Below are 16,431 nucleotides of genomic sequence, written 5' to 3'. Positions count from 1 at the left end.
CAGCACATCTCAGAACCAGCGCTATGCATCTGCAGCATAAATTAGCTCATGAGATACAAACACCTTTCAACAGTAACCAACATGGGTTCCTGCAGAAACTTAGGTGCCCCTGGGCCTCCAGATCTCTGCTTACACTTTTTAAATTTTTTGCACAGGGAAAGCTGGTTTAGGCCAAGTCTGAAACCATGGGCGCCCTAATATAAAGATTTCCCTATATTATTTTAGCACCTCATGGAGTCTTTGCAGGGCCCCCTCTGACCTGCTCTGACCCTATACCTTTGAGACCAAGTTTATGCACCATCTTTGAAACTCCTTCTCAGGAAGAATGAGGAAATCACATCCTTCCTGTGCCTTGTTTCCCGACTGCCTTTGGTCACTCCCTGTTTTGTCTCCAGATGACTCTGTGCTCCTTAAGAAGAGAGCAATCATCTTTTATTCCCAAGATCAGGCCCAGAGCACACAATCCATGCTTACCTCCTTCTTCCACAATGGGTAAATGCAAACAGGAAGCAGAGGCTAAATCCCCCTCAAAACCAAAGGTGAAATTACTTCCTCAGTCAAATAACAAAGGCCTTGGCTCTATCTATGTTTTGGATTTCCATGTGCCCCCCGACTGGCATTCACAATACGCTGCTCTCATTTCTCCCCAATTCCGTCTTGTCAAATATATTCCCTCTGAGATTCAGCTACTTCTTTAATTTTTAAATAAGTGAATCTAAGGATCAGAAATTAATACCTAAGCCATAGTGGAGGACAAAGGAGAAGCTATTGCCCTAGTGGGAGACTAAAGGCAAAAAGTCAATGCTGGTTGACTTTCAAGAGTTTGTGAAGCATAAGAAGTATTTCAGAGGCGTCTGACAGCAAGAAAACGTAATCACATGGTGTCACTCAACAAAACAGTAGTGGAAAGAGCACAAAAGGGGAAGTGAGGAGACAGGCTTCCAGCCACAGCTGTGTCACTAACTAGCTCTGTGACCTCAGAAAATTCACTTAACCTCTCTGGGCCTCATTTACTATAGAAGCCAGGATGTGAACTAGACCTCTAGCATTCCACTACAAAGGTCCTTTGACCTGAGGATTAATTTTCAAGTGCATCCCACTGAGGCTAAGACTAAATGCAAACAATATCCATGGAGATAGCAGCAGAGGTTCTAGGACCAGACTACACGAGAGGGATGCAGCAAAGCCTGCAGAAGATGGGGAGCAGTCATTTACATCTTTCCTCCCAGGACTGCACTCTAAAAATTGTTTCAGACCCAACTACAGGAAATAGACTGTTTTGAACGAAAACATGCATTATAAACATACTGCCTTTTGCCACCAGTTCTATTTTGCTTTATTGTTTAAAAAAATCAGCCCAAAGAAGATTTCATCCAGATTAAAGTTCAAGAGGAAAATTAATTTATCTGCATCTATGCACGAGGCTCCGCTGTTTCCTTCATTAGACAGCATTCTAGAAGAAACCTTTTAGTTCCTTTTGGCCCTTATCTAGTTGGAGTGAAAGCAAGAGGAGTACAAAAGGGAATAAAGAACATGGAGAAAGGAGGAAGGCTCAGCTGTGTCTCTCCCTGTCTTGTTGCTTAGCAACACCTCACATCTCCGTCTGAGAAATTATGATTCAGGGAGGCGACATGGAGGACCCATTTCTCATGAAGGCGCAGCCTGATTTTACCAGATACACATCTTCTTAGACTGATAATAAGATGGTCATCACAGCAAGAGCTCTGAGGATCCACTTCCTCAGCCAGAGAGAGAAGGTGAAAGGCAAACTACAAAACCCAAACTCTCAAAAAGTGGCAGGGAGTGGGAAAGTGCTTTCTCACAGGCACTCAGGACTCAGGACTCACCACTTATCCACTTAGCCTCGGGATCATGAATTTTGAAATCTTCACTGAAGAGATCTTCCACAGTCACCTTCTTCTTTTGAGACAGACTGTTATCTTCCGCTAGAAAAGAATGAGGCAAATGGTCAAAAATTTTACTTTTTGGTAAAAAAAAAAAAAGAGGACTATAAAACATTCTGATTGCCATTCAGAAATAGTATATACGGTAAAACATAATTTCTTTAAGTAAGTGCTGAACAAAAGCATGCTTTCTGTTTTTAGCTAAGCTATCAAAAACTATGGTAAGGGGAATCACGGTTCAGTAAAATGGCATCATTACGCCCCCTGACTGCAAAACATGAATGATCGTATTTCTTAGATATGAAGGTAAACAGTTGTTTCAAAACTGACTGATGAGCAATAAGGTGGGAATAGTCAACAAAGGAAAGGATCTCAACTTTTTATGTAACCAGTCATTCATTAAGCATTTATAACGCCAACTGCAGATAACATGTTGGATGCTGAAAATTCAAAGACAACTAACACATTCCTTAGGTATTTATTCTCCATGTGCCTCACTTGTCCCTGGCTGCCTTTAGCTTGGGGATTAGTTCTTCAGATAGAATCACGCCCCAAATTCTGTGTGCAAACTACCAGATTTTGCCCTCCCTTACCTGGATCACCATGCTTGGGAGTAAGCACCTGGGATAAGACTTGAACATCCATCCCAAGAGGCAATGTTTAGCTAAGGGCCCCAGCGGGGAGACTTTAGGAACCTGGCAGCTTTTATCCTGTTTCCTGAGGTTGAAGTGTCTGGAGTTTTAGATCTGCCTCAGAAAACGTTCTCTCCAGTGGCACAAAAATCCATTCATCTACTTTGAAAAGACAAAGGGCTGTCTGGGCATCTGACCTGTGAGACCAAGCAGATTAAACCCACAGAACAGGACACCAAACCACCTTCACTTCTTTTATAACTCTTTACCTTAACCATTTCTGATGTACATCATTTACCTAGAATGTTTATTTATGATCCCGCCCTCTTAAATAAAAGACACCAGCTGTTGTGGTACTTTTCCTGAAGATTCAGGTCCTTGTTTCTTCCGTTCTGTGTTGGGCTGCTGTGTGGGGTATCCTCAGTGCTAATTAAGGTGTGGGGGTCTGTGTGCATCCTACGTGCGGTGGTTTCAGATCAGTATGTTTTTACATTTTGATGTTTGGTTGTTATGTCTGTTTCTCTCCTCAGTTTCTGGCTGTTGAGCCACCTTCACTTCTTGGGCTGTCACAATGCTTGCCCTCAACAGTACCCTTTGCCTCTTTCAGCTTTCTGTTTCAAAATCTGTGGCAGGTTGGGAAAACAAAAAGAATTTTTGTTATAGTACATAATGAAATAAGAATATAGAATCTCTGAATGAAATCTCCAAAGCTGCTTCTAGGATTCTAGTGTGTAGATTTTGTTACATCTCCTATGGTTTCTTTCTTTTGGCCTCCCTGGATGTGACAGGTTACTGAAATTCTCAGAAACATTGCACACTGACTGATTTCTTGCATATCAAATAGGATTAATGTGTGTAAAAGTCTTTTGAAATTAACAGAATCATAAGGTTCAAGGTGGCCTTCTTGTTAGACCTGATTATATGTGGAGCTCTCCCAGGGGCTGATCAAAACATGTTAAAACCAAACCAAGTTCTTCCCTCTAGGACCTTCCTATCTGCAATTGAAGCAGCCCCGAAAAAAGACACACCGCTTCAAACACAATGCATTTCAGTATGGAAGACAGACAATAAATGAAAACTTTAAAGATTACTAGACAACGGTCTAATAAAAGTTATACAGTGATCTAGTAATTAAGAAGTATACTTGCAACTAGTCGATAAGTAAGTGCACAGTACAGTGATTATAGACAACAATACTATATTATAAACATCAAACTTGTTAAGAGACTAGATCTTAATTATTCCTACTGAAAAAAAAGATAATTATGTGACCTTATAGAGGGTGTTAGATAACCCTACAAAGGCAATCATATTGTAATATATAAATCAAATCAACATGTTGTACATCTTAAACTTACACAATGTTATATGTCAAATATATTTCAATTAAAATACAATAAATAAAATTTAAAAAGAACAAAGAATAAAAATTTCAGAGACACTCAAGTATATGGTCAGAAAATAATCATATTAAAACTTAAATTTTGGGTTTCCCTGGTGGTGCAGTGGTTGAGAGTCCGCCTGCTGATGCAGGGGACACGGGTTCGTGCCCTGGTCCGGGAAGATGCCACATGCCGTGGAGCGGCTGGGCCCGTGAGCCATGGCCGCTGAGCCTGCGCGTCCGGAGCCTGTGCTCCGCAACGGGAGAGGCCACAACAGTGAGAGGCCCACGTACCGCAAAAAAACCCACAACACTTAAATTTTATCTAAGTAAACACCATTATTCAGGGATGATTCTAGCTCCACATTTTGGTTATCCACATGTCTAATAAGAAAAGAATGAAAGACTGCCATTTCTACAAACTTTGGGTAAACTATGAAAAGCCAATGTATTCACTTTATAAAAAATTTTCTTTTCACAAATGACTAGGAATTCATCCAAAAAAAATATTTTTGTTTTTTTTTTTGGCTGCGCCACGTGGCATTCAGGACGTCCCCGACCAGGGATCGAATCCGTGCCCCCTGCATTGGAAGTGTGGCTTCTTAACCGCTGCGGCACCAGGGAAGTCCAAAAATGTGTTTTATTTAAAAAAAACTATTACTTGCTCTGTTTTTAAAACATACTTTAAAATCTTACACGACTTAAATAGGGACAGCTTGTGACGGCGGCATTATGATATACACTATACAAAGTGCTCCGCCCACGCCAGGACACTTGACCGTGTCAGTATCAGCTCTGCCTCCTCAAAACCATCACCGCTGGCCTCTCTGGACCTTGAAGGCTTGCTCACATGGTCAAGTGCTATCTGAGTGACTGACTTACAGCCTGATGCATTCCAAAAGCCCTTTGAGGTGGTGACAAGCACGAGTGACTGCCATGTTCAGGAGTCATGCTGAGCCCTGAAGAATCACAAATGAAAGACCTTACAGCTGACCTTAAGAATCTCAGAGCAATGGAACCAAGGCTGAAAGAATGACCACACTGCAGCAGTGACAGGGCTGAGGGCATCAGGACCTGGCGTGCTAATATTTAAGGAGACTGCAGAATAAAAAGTAGGGGGAATTCCAGAAAGAATTCTTTGAGAAAAGAACCCCCTAGCCAAGATAAAAGAGATAAAAGAACATTCAAGCTAGGAGGATTGCAAGGGCATGAAGGCATTGGTGAATGCAGTATTTTCAGGAAACTGTGAGCATGTTGACATTGGTGCAGAAGAAAGTGTGAGTTGAAAATGTCTCGAGATGAAGGTAGATTCTCTCATTATATCTGATATTCTGAAATTCCATTAGAAAATGTCTGCTTGTGGATCTTCTTTAAACACCCTGCTTCCCAGTCAGTACTATTTTCAGTCTAAGAACTACTTTCTCTGGATCAGGAATATTACCGGTAACTGTCTCAGTCAACATTACCGCTCCATCCTTCCAGACCCCACTGGACCTGCACAGGAGCTTTTAGGTCCAGCCTCCACACTCCTAGCTTTTTCTTTCACGTCTTTGGCATTTTTATGTCTTTGGGAGCATTTGCATGATTTCTTCAGCTCCATCTTCCACTTTATGAATCAGCATGATTTCTTCAGCTCCGTCTTCCATTTTATCTACTTGCATGATTTCTTCAGCTCCATTTTCCACTTTATTTTTTCTCTAGTGTGTCTAACTCTTTCATTTCATTACTGAGTTTTAAAATTTTAAATAATTATATTTTAATTTCTAATATTCCTAATTAGCTCTTTCTCAAGATCATCGACTCTTACAGTTGCAAGCCCTTTTATCCATCGATCGTTAAAAAAAAAACAACCCTAAAGTGTCATTTTCTGATTTCCCTAGCTGATTTATATTTCTTTGGAGTTAAGTTCTTACATGTGTTAAGCTGGTGTGCTGCTTTTAGGGGATGGTTTCTGTGGGTCCTTTGATCTTGGTTGTGAGGTTCTCTCCTGCAAGTGTCCTGGGTCATGAGAGACTCCTGGTGGTGTGGTCACAAGAATGTCCTGGGCAGTCAGAGGGTCCATCCGGTAATGGCTCTCACCAGGCCTGTGTGGCCATTTGGGCTGGAGCCCTTTCAGAGATTCAAGAACCTCTGAACATAAATGCCATTTTAAGGCAGGGGGCACTTGTCCAGCCTCTGGCCTCCACAGACACCAGTATCCTATCCCCTCCCGTTGGGCCTGACTTCAGCCTCTGTTCCTTTAGGGCAGCAGGGATTTGGCCTTACTTGCTGCTGTAGGTTTTTACCTGGTCCTTCTTCTAAGAATACATTTCCATTCTAGGTATAGGAAGAACTCCCTTTCTGGTTTTTGACTGCAGCTATGTTTTTACTATATACCTTTTCTCATTTCTAAATGCTTGAAATGAAAAGGAAAAACTTCTGTGCTCAACCTGTCATCTTTAAATGAAAATCAACATACATATGGAGATATAAGAAGTGGCCAGTGGCTCTCAGAGTTTGGACTTTATTCTGAAAAAAATTTGGGGATGACTGAAAAGTGAAGTTTCCTTCATCCTATAGTTAGATAACCACACGGCACTTGTAATTAACTTGGCATCTTGGTTGCTCACTGGCGTGCAAAGGTCCGTTATAATCTGTAGTGATGTAGTTGTTCTTTGTGTAGGTCAGTATATAATGCAAGGCTCCTTTCCATTCCTGATGCTTGTTAAATAGTTACGTTGTTAAATAGTACAATTATTGGACAACATTTTGGAACCTCTTCTCCAGAGATTTTTTTTTTTTTTTTTTTTTTTTTTTGTGGTATGTGGGCCTCTCACTGTTGTGGTCTTTCCCGTTGCGGAGCGCAGGCTCAGCGGCCATAGCTCACGGGCCCAGCCGCTCCGCGGCACGTGGGATCCTCCCAGACCGGGGCACGAACCCGCGTCCCCTGCATCGGCAGGCGGACTCTCAACCTCTGCGCCACCAGGGAAGCCCTCCAGAGATTTTTAATATTAGAAACAAATCCTTTGACCCTAAAGCAGGTTAATCTGATGCATAATCTTCCCAGGTGTTTTCAATCGCTGCTAGTAGGGGGTTAGCTACTGACAAACCCAACATGATAACAGAGAAAACCTACCCAGATTAGTGAGGAGTCTCTTGTAAACTCTGTTTTTGTTAGAAATTGGAATAACTGACAACTCTAAAATGTTTTGCAGTCTTTGGAGGATTCTGACAGTTATTACCTCTCGATCCTACAAGGAGGACGAAGGAAAGCCATTTTATGGAAGGTAAACCTGAGCTCAGAGAGGCTGAGTGGCTTCTCCAAAGGTTCACGGTAAGGCAGTAAAGCTAACATTAACCACATCTGCAGAACTTAAATACTGACATTATTCACAGAATCTGGCTTGTTCACAACCTATTCCAGAACTGGGATGCTAATAAAATCACAAAATGCAGGTAATGTTAATGATGATCCTGATAAAACACTATGTTCTCCAGGTAAAAAAGTTTTCTGTAAATAAAGAAGAGGCTGGAAAAAAAACATTTTAAGGCATACATTTCCTTAATTAGAAAAAACTTAGCCACCAAATCAGATTAACAAGGAACTCATACTATCAATATAACGACTGGCACATAGCAAGTGGTCACCCTGCTACGAGTAGTTTGGCTGATGTCAAGTGCTAGGTGCTTTCAAAACTCGAAGGGGACAAGGACAGTGTGGGTGAGTCAGATGTAGCTCCACAGAGAGACAGACCCCAACCTGAGACTCAGAGTAAAACTACTCTTACATTTAGAATAAGTCACTGGGAAACTTGCATGTTATTTCTATAGAAGTTGATAATATTTGTATGTTTCCATACAAACACCTACAGAAGAACACGTGGAAATCAATTTTTCATTTTTCAGTGTTTGCACTGTTAATTCACAAGTTCCAATGACAAAGCATTTGCTGAAAAGCAAATCACTGCAGCCTGTTCCATTGACGACTATCCTAACACAGAGAGCTGCGCAGTAAAAGGAAAACACAGAGCAACATTTGTGAAAACACAGGAAACATTTCCCTTCACTCTGCCCGCATGTGAGCTGAATGAGTGCACTATGTCAGATATGGTTAGAGGCTGGGCCCGATACTTCCAATTAGATTTCTTTTTTCTTTCTTTCCTTCTTAAATAAAAGAAGTTCAGTCAATAATAATGTCTGCTATAGATACTACTCATATTTCCTTGGTAGGTAGATTCTTATCATAACGAAAGAATAAATTTAGTTACGTTTCACTACCAACAGCTTAGGAACAATGACATTTAAACCAGGTAACATGCCTACAAATCATGATATGAATTTGGGAATTTTTCACCTAATCCTGTTCAGATCATTTACCACGTGAATCCTTAGGTCAGGACTGAGAAGGAAACATCTCATAGACTGAAATCCTAGAGACAGTAGGAAGCAGCAGCCACTGAGTCAAGGGAGCACTCTCTCCCTTTACAAAGAGTGAGATTTACTCCAAATTACAGCAAAATACAATTCTCTGGAGAAATCTCTCTGGAAAAGTCCACTCCCGAATGTAAGAAACTAAGTATCTATGGTTGGGTTAAGAACTGTATTAAAAACAGAGTTGCCATATGATCCAGCAATCCCACTCCTGGACATATACCCAGATAAAACTCTAATTTGTAAAAATAGGTGCACGTCAATGTTCATTGCTGCACTCCTTACAATAGCCGAGACATGGAAACAACCTAAATGTCCACCGACAGATGAATGGATAAAGAAGATGTCATACATATATACAGTGGAGTACTACTCAGCCATAAAAAGAAATGAAATAATACCATTTGCAGCAATATGGATGGACCTAGAGATTATCATATTGAGTGAAGTCAGACAGAGAAAGAAAAATACCATATGATATCACTTACATGTGGAATCTAAAAAAAAGATACAAATGAACTTATTTACAAAACAGAAACAGACTCACAAACACAGAGAACAGACTTGTGGTTGCCAAGGGGGAGGGGAGTGAGGGAGGGATGGATTGGAAGTTTTGGATTAGCAGATGCAAACTATTATATATAGAATGGATAAACAACAAGGTGCTACTGTATAGCACAGGGAACTATCGATATATTCAATATCCTGTGATAAACCATAGTGGAAAAGAATATGAAAAAGAATGTATATATATGTAAATTGAGTCACTTTGCTGTACAGCAGAAATTAACACAACACTGTAACTCAACTAGACATCAATAAAATTTAAAAAAAAGAATTACATTAAACCACATTGTCAGGAGTGATGGTGGAGGAGCTACAAGAAAATCCACAGTCAAGGCTGCTTTTAGGATGTATTTCTTCTTGACGCATCCAAACAAAGTTGATCATGCTTTCCCTTCTACTCCCAGGAGTCAGCATGGAACTGATTATTTCTTTTCAAGTCTATTTTCCATACTAGCTTGATTGTTCCCCTTTTCTTTTTAAGACAAAAATTGTGTCTTCTTCATCCCTGTAAGGAGCCTGGCACATACACACGTTCAGCTAATTTCTGTCAAATGAGCATTTTTAAAATCTACATCTTTGCTTTCACTTTTTGCTTATTTTTTGTAATAAAGTCTTTTCATTACTGAAATATATTATTTATGGTTATAACCCAAATTTATAACTACAAAGAGTCCCACAAATATCGATTTATCTTAAAGGCTTTTTCTTACAAGTTCACATACCTTCTGAAGCATCTAAGGCAGCTCATAGCATAATACCGAAATTAGTCATATTGTACATTTTACTCAAATGCTGGAAACCAAGTTATCAGCATTATTCAACACACCCTATAAATTAAAAAGTTCTAGATGTCGTGCTTTTTTTTTAGCTTCTCAATCAAAAACATCAAAGATATTCATCTCTTCTTTATGCCCTTACCGTATTCTTTTAGATCTAGGAAATAAATTAAAACCTTAAAATATATTTATCTGCCTGTTTCCTTTAGTGAGCTATAACCATTGGACTTCACATAATAAAATGCACAAAGGTTGATATGTTGACCTAATCTTCTCCTTCTTTTGGACATTTTTATTAAGATAAAATTTACACACTATAAAATTCACCCATCAGAAGTGTACAACTCAATGGTTTCAGTATGTTCAACAGAGTTGTGCAACTACCACTGTGATCTAAGTTTAGAACATTTTCAGTATTCCCCCTCCCGAAGACTCCATAATCATTAGCAGTCACTCTCCATTCCCACCCCTTTCTTCCCAGGCCTAAGCAATGAAAAATTTATTTTCTGTATCTATACATTTGGCTAGTATGGGTAACTCATATAGAATCATACAATATCTTGATCTTTTGTGATTGGCATATTTCACTTATCATAATATTTTCAAGTTTCATCCATGTAATAGTATGTAATAATATGTATCAGCACTTCACTCCTTTTTATAGATGAATAATACTCCAAAGCTAATGGCGTTGAGCATCTTTTCATGTGCTTATTGGCTATTTCTCTATCTTCTTTGTCTCCCCTTATCCAGATTGTAAAAGATGCAAAAGTTGAGAAATTCACTATTAGGAGAGGAAAAGCAGTAGATGTGGCACAACAAACTTTTGCCAATATGTCTGAAAGACCAAAAGCTCAGGGTATGCAGACACACGAAAAGCTCTTTGAAACCTAAGTGTGTAACTCATAGGTCTCCTCAGCCATCTCAGCAGAAGCCAGACATAGAGAAGGGAGTATCTAGGAAAACCCTGTGGAGGAGTCTTGTCTAATGGAATGAATCCCCATGACATACACAGGAGACCCACAGGTTCTTAAGAATTCTGTATCTGAAGAAGCACTGCCAGCTCAGACTGAAAAGGACAGAGAGACTATGAAATAAAAGGTGTCAGACTTCCGACATCCTCAGATGGGAAATATGCCGATAAAATTACTCAGCTACAAACTCATGCTACCTTTCATGAAGAAGAAGAATGATCTCCAGAGGGCAGAGCTGAAAGCTACAGAGCATTATTCCCAGGCCTTTAAAACTAAAGGAGTTTGCCCAATTGGATTTAGAAATGGTTTGGAACTGGTTACCCCTTTTTTCCTTCAATTTTCCCCTTTTTTGAACAGAAATGCCTATAACTGTTATCCTATGCCTGTCTCACCACTGTATTCAGAAGGAGACACTTATTTCTTTCATTTCACAGATTCACAATAGTGATGAATTTTGCCCCAGGATGGAGCACACCCAGTCTTACCTATAACTCATCTAGATGATTTACATGATGATACTTGGGACTGCTGAGCTGATGAGATTTTGGGCTTTGAACCGATGCTGTAATAGTTTGAGGCTTCTGGGGGCCTTAGGATGGAGTGAATGTACTTTGTATGTGGGATGGATGTAAATCTTTGAGGTCAGACTGTGTAGACAAGGTAATGCCAAGCAAAGATGTCCTTATGTACTGGTGTTATGGACTGAATTGTTTCTTCTCTCCCCAGTTCATATGTTGAAGCCTTAAATCCCAATGTGACTGTACTTGGAGACAGAACCTTAAAGGCTGCAGTTAAATGAGATCATAAAGGTGGGGCCCTAATCCAACAGGACTGATATCCTTGTAAAAAGAGAGGAATAGAGATGGAGCTCTCTCTTTCTTTCTCTCTCTCTGTGCATTCAAGCAGAGAAAAAGCAATGTGAGACACAGTGACAAGATGCCATCTGCCAGACAGGAAGAGAGGTCTCACTAGGAACCAACCCTGCTGGCCCTTAACCTTGGGCTTAAAGATTCGAGAACTGTGAGAAAATAAATTTCTGTTGTTTGAATGCAGTCTGTGGCTTTGTTATGCCAGCCCAAGCAGAATAATACAACTGGTATTTTCAAAATTTCAATTTGCAAACATTTTTTGTTAGTACATGGAAACACAATTAATATTTGAATATAGACGTGTATTCGGTAACCTTTCTAAACCTACTTATACATTTTATTAGCATTATCTATATGGGTGTTCATTTTGTCTGCAATAAAGACAGTTTTACTTCATTTCAAGTAGAAACAATCCATTAGAATTGCTAAGAAAACGGGTTTAAGAAAGGCAAGGTCCAAATAAGAATAAACTAGTTGCAGCTATTGATGGATTTTAAGAAATGAGAGTCTATTTGACCTGAAGGCCTCCAGACAAACTGTTTAGTGATACAGAACTACAATTTCTCTCTCCCTATGGCTTTATCTGCATTGTCAGGTTTTACAAGAGAAATATATGTCTAAGCAAAAAATTCTGACTGTTTTAAATAAATTTTCCTATTTATTTAGAATAACTTCTTGTTTTTATTTTTTATAGGTTCTTTAGGTGGTTATCCATAGACTTTGTAGTAAATGGTAAAGCTGTAATCTATTCTTGATACTTAGAGAAATTTCTTTTTTTTTTTTAATATAAAAGCAAAATGCTGGGCTTTCCTGGTGGCGCAGTGGTTGAGAGTCCGCCTGCCGATGCAGGGGACATGGGTTCGTGCCCCGGTCTGGGAATATCCCACGTGCCGCGGAGCGGCTGGGCCCGTGAGCCATGGCCACTGAGCCTGCGCATCCCGAGCCTGTGCTCCGCAACGGGAGAGGCCACAAAGTGAGAGGCCTGCGTACCACAAAAAAAAAAAAAAAAAAAAAAGCAAAATGCTTTTGCACTTGTTTTAAAGATGTTTTTTTTTTTTTTAGTTGGAGGACAGTTGATTTACAACGTTGTGTTAGAATTTTCCATTTTAAAATCAACTGATTGTTTCGGGGGAGATTTTATTAAGTGGAAAGTTGTAAATGTCACCCAGAGCTGAGAGAAAGAGCTGGAGCCACCGTGTTGGGATAGAGGAGAAGACGTGTAGGCACCAGCTTCTCCCTCTTGTCTGGTGAGAAGCCAGGAGGCTCCATTTAAGATCAGCAGAACAAGAAATGTATGTTTAAAGAAAGTCTCACGTGAACTTATGAAAGAGATCTCCAGAGGAACGAAAAATAACCTGATAGGTTCTACAACCCAGAGTGAAGAAAAGGAAGTGGGAGGAAATGTAAGTGAACTAAATGTTCTACTTTGATGGGAAGCAGTCTGTGAATACTGATATACGAGCATAACGTTAAGGATGACAGGAATAAACACCAGAAGAACCAAACTCAGAAATGGTCAAAAGTAAAGATATGTAGGGACTGGCTGTAGAACGGATAATATGAGAAAAGTATTACTATAATTTTATTTAGATTGTTAATATCTTTTTCACTGTTTATTCTTCTGTTTATATATATTATTTGGGCAATAAATATTTATAAAGTTGTATTCTGATCATAAGCATACACTCGCACCCAAATTTATTGTCTGAGTGAGCATGTGTCTTCATGATGCACCAGTGCCAAGGTCAGCTAACTTAGCCTTCCCTAAGCACAGTGCGCTACACGAACAACGTGTGCAGATCCCAACAGAGAAGTGGGCGGGGCAACTCTTCACCTGGTGCCTGCAAGAGTAGGCATGTCCATCCCAAAATATTGGTGTCACAATAGCAAATACCCTACACACATTTAATGGATGATTTAGTTTCGAGAACCATTATCATTTGTCATACAAAATGTCCATTTTTTAATTTGAATTTTATTAGCTTTGTTGATTGATCTGTATTTAACTTGGCTCTTGCTGTTAAGTTTATATGAATTGTAAGTGGAGCTGTATCTGCTTAATGCCTATAAGTAAAATAATAAAAAGAAGTCAATGTGGGAGATAGATACTGTCTTTTTCTCTCAAATTTTTAAAAACACAAGTATACACCTTAATGTGAATGAATTTCGGTCCCTTTTCTGGTGGTAGAGATGCTAAAGAATCACAGTTTGAAACTGAGAGGACTCCCCCAGGGAGGAGGGAGGAGCAGATGTGGGTCCTCACGGGGAGTGGGCAGAGGAAGCAGAAAGGTGAGGCACGGAGCACGGCCATCACCTTGTCCATGGTCCCCAAAGTGTCCAGCACATCTCTCTCTAGTTCTGATCGCTCCACGAGTCCACGTTCATGCCTGTCTTCAAGATGCGGCCACTGTGAAATTGCTGAAGGCATTTATTTCCCTTTGTACTGTTTCCTGGGGCTGCTGTAACACATTGCCACAAATTTGGTCGCTTAAAACACAAGTTTATTCTCTCATGGTTCTGGAGGCCAGAAGTCTAAACTCAGTTTCAGTGGGTCAAAATCAAGGTGTCAGAGGGCTCCTTGGAAGCTTTAAGGGAGAATACCTTCTTTGCCTCTTTCAGCTTCTGGGGCTCTGGGTGCTCCTTGCCTTGTGGCTGTATCACTCCAATCTCTGCCTCCTGGTCACGTGGCCTCTCCCCTCCCTCTCTGTCACATCTCCCTCTGCCTCCTTCCTACAGAGATGAATGTAATTTCATTTAGGACCCACTGGATAATCCAAGAAAACCCCACATCTCAAGATGCTTAATGGAACCCCATCTGTGAGGACCGCCCCCCCCGGGATGACAGGTCCCAGGGATCAGGACAAGCACATCATCTGGGGAGCCGTTTTTTTGCCTACCACATCCCTCAACACCTTTTGTCCCGTTTCCGACTAACCCACCACTTTAGAAGGCATCCTCTGAAAATGTAATAATCACATACTTACTGAACTTTTAAAAAAGACATAAAAAAAGGATCTGAACAAGGGAAAAGTGATGGAGAAAAAAGACTGGTTAAATCTGACGTTCTGTAGATTATCATTTAACCTAATTTCTGGTGATTTTAAATACCTCACATAAAAGCACAGAGTTAAGGGCTTCCCTGGTGGCGCCAGTGGTTGAGGGTCTGCCTGCTGATGCGGGGGACGCGGGTTCGTGCCCCGGTCCGGGAGGATCCCGCATGCCGCGGAGCGGCTGGGCCCTTGAGCCGTGGCCGCTGGGCCTGCGCGTCCGGAGCCTGTGCTCCGTAACGGCAGGGGCCGCAACAGTGAGAGGCCCGCGTACCGCAAAAAAAAAAAAAAAAAAAAGCACAGAGTTAAGTTAGCAATAATCTGGGATTTGGGGAATATGCAATAGCAATCTGAGAAAGTGCATATACATGTTGTTTCTTCATTTATCACTTCAGTGATAAATGGTTGTTGAACCAGGGTTTCAGGTGAGAGTTCTGTCTCACTCAGGCAGGTGATTTAACTTCAACTTCTTCAGTCCCCTGAGCTGCCTAGTTCATTGTGGACAACTTCTCTCTATTTCTCTGACTTTATTATATCGTCCATTTCTGTGTTCTGACCTAGACCCAGAAACTCAGCTTAGACCTGAATTGCTGCCTTTGAGTCCTGACTGGCCAGAGTCTTCCCTAAAATAGCATCTACTAGATCAGCCAGCCCCTTGTAACACATGGTCCCTAAGGATCCCAAAATTCACTTGAAATTTACCAACAGGCTCTCATCTAAAAGAAGCAATAGACTCAGAGAAAACCAGAGTGCCAGGATAAGATGTACTCCTTTTCACAGTTTATATGCAACTATGCCTTTAAAATAGGATGCATAATGTAGCAACGCTTTGAAAAGTATCCCTTTATGGATAAATATGTAGGCACATTTGCCTTAACTTAGAGTCTTCATGCAAGCACGAATAGTAAGCATCTATCGCCATCTTGTTGATAAATGGCTCTTTAGTGTAAGGTTTCAATAAATAAGCAAGATGCACCTAACAATCCTTCTAGAACTAATGATGAAAAGTCAGAAGAGAGATTATTAAGATTCTCCTAGGGACACACTTCTCAGGACTTTGGAAGTTTGCAACTAACTATAAGGTTAGTAGCAGTGTAAATTAATTCTTTCTTTTATGAGAATCTGTCAGAACTCCCTCTTTTCAAATTTGTTTTAATTTAAAGAATGGTGCAAACTCACTGTTCAAGTTCAAGGAATGTAGACCTCGTCCCTCCACTCTTTCGTAAGTCAAGGGGTCTTACTGATTGTGGCAGATACTACACTGCCTCCCCAGGAGCCACGGCCCTCTGCCAACTCAGCAGAGGCAGACTCCTGTGAAATACTTGTTCTCTCAACCCTTTCAGCTAAGGGTAGCCATGCAATATAGTTATATGAATAAGCTGCCTCCTGGCTAGTTTCGGGGAAAGAAAGAAATACATGAGGAAAGTTCTGATTTTCCCTTCCTTCTTGTGAGGGTGCAACATGAGATATGTGGCACCGTTGCAGCTACTTTGCTGACATGAAGATGATGGCAGCAGAGAAAGATGGTCTTTGAGCCATTGAATCATCCTGGGACTGAGTGGGTCTAGACTTCTTGTTTTGGGAAACATGATAAACACCTACAGTTTGAAGTATTTTAGTTAGGTATTTTGTTCCTTATGGACAAAAGTACTCTAATGGATACATCATAACATCTGGGCTTGGAAAAATACTCAAGCTGATCCCTAAGATGGTGAACAGATAGGCTGACCAGGTCCATGAACTTCCTGAAACGTATTCACGTACTTATGAGCACATATATGCCCTTTTCCCCCTTCCAATGATAAGTTCACTCATGGGGTTAACACATGCTAAAAGCAGTTATGACATATAAATTGTTATAGACAGCAGGA

At 40.5% G+C, this 16,431-nt stretch overlaps 1 protein-coding gene across 5 annotated transcripts in view; it reads right to left on the bottom strand.

Moving 5' to 3' along the window:
- The window catches only part of DPP6 (dipeptidyl peptidase like 6), a gene marked incomplete at both ends in the record, with an annotated part of 1,060,012 nt that overhangs the window by 374,064 nt on the left and 669,517 nt on the right, over positions 1–16,431 (bottom strand). For all 5 annotated transcript variants that reach the window (XM_079711771.1, XM_079711773.1, XM_079711770.1 and 2 more), the window contains one exon: positions 1,848–1,946. In XM_079711771.1, the coding sequence (XP_079567897.1) occupies positions 1,848–1,946 (99 nt within the window). The remainder of the gene's footprint in view (positions 1–1,847; positions 1,947–16,431) is intronic.

The sequence above is a fragment of the Hyperoodon ampullatus genome (assembly GCF_949752795.1).
Source record: "Hyperoodon ampullatus genome assembly, chromosome: 9".
Classification (NCBI taxonomy): domain Eukaryota; kingdom Metazoa; phylum Chordata; class Mammalia; order Artiodactyla; family Ziphiidae; genus Hyperoodon; species Hyperoodon ampullatus.
The sequence above is the reverse complement of the archived record's forward strand: the minus strand, read 5'-3'. Positions and strand labels throughout refer to the sequence as shown.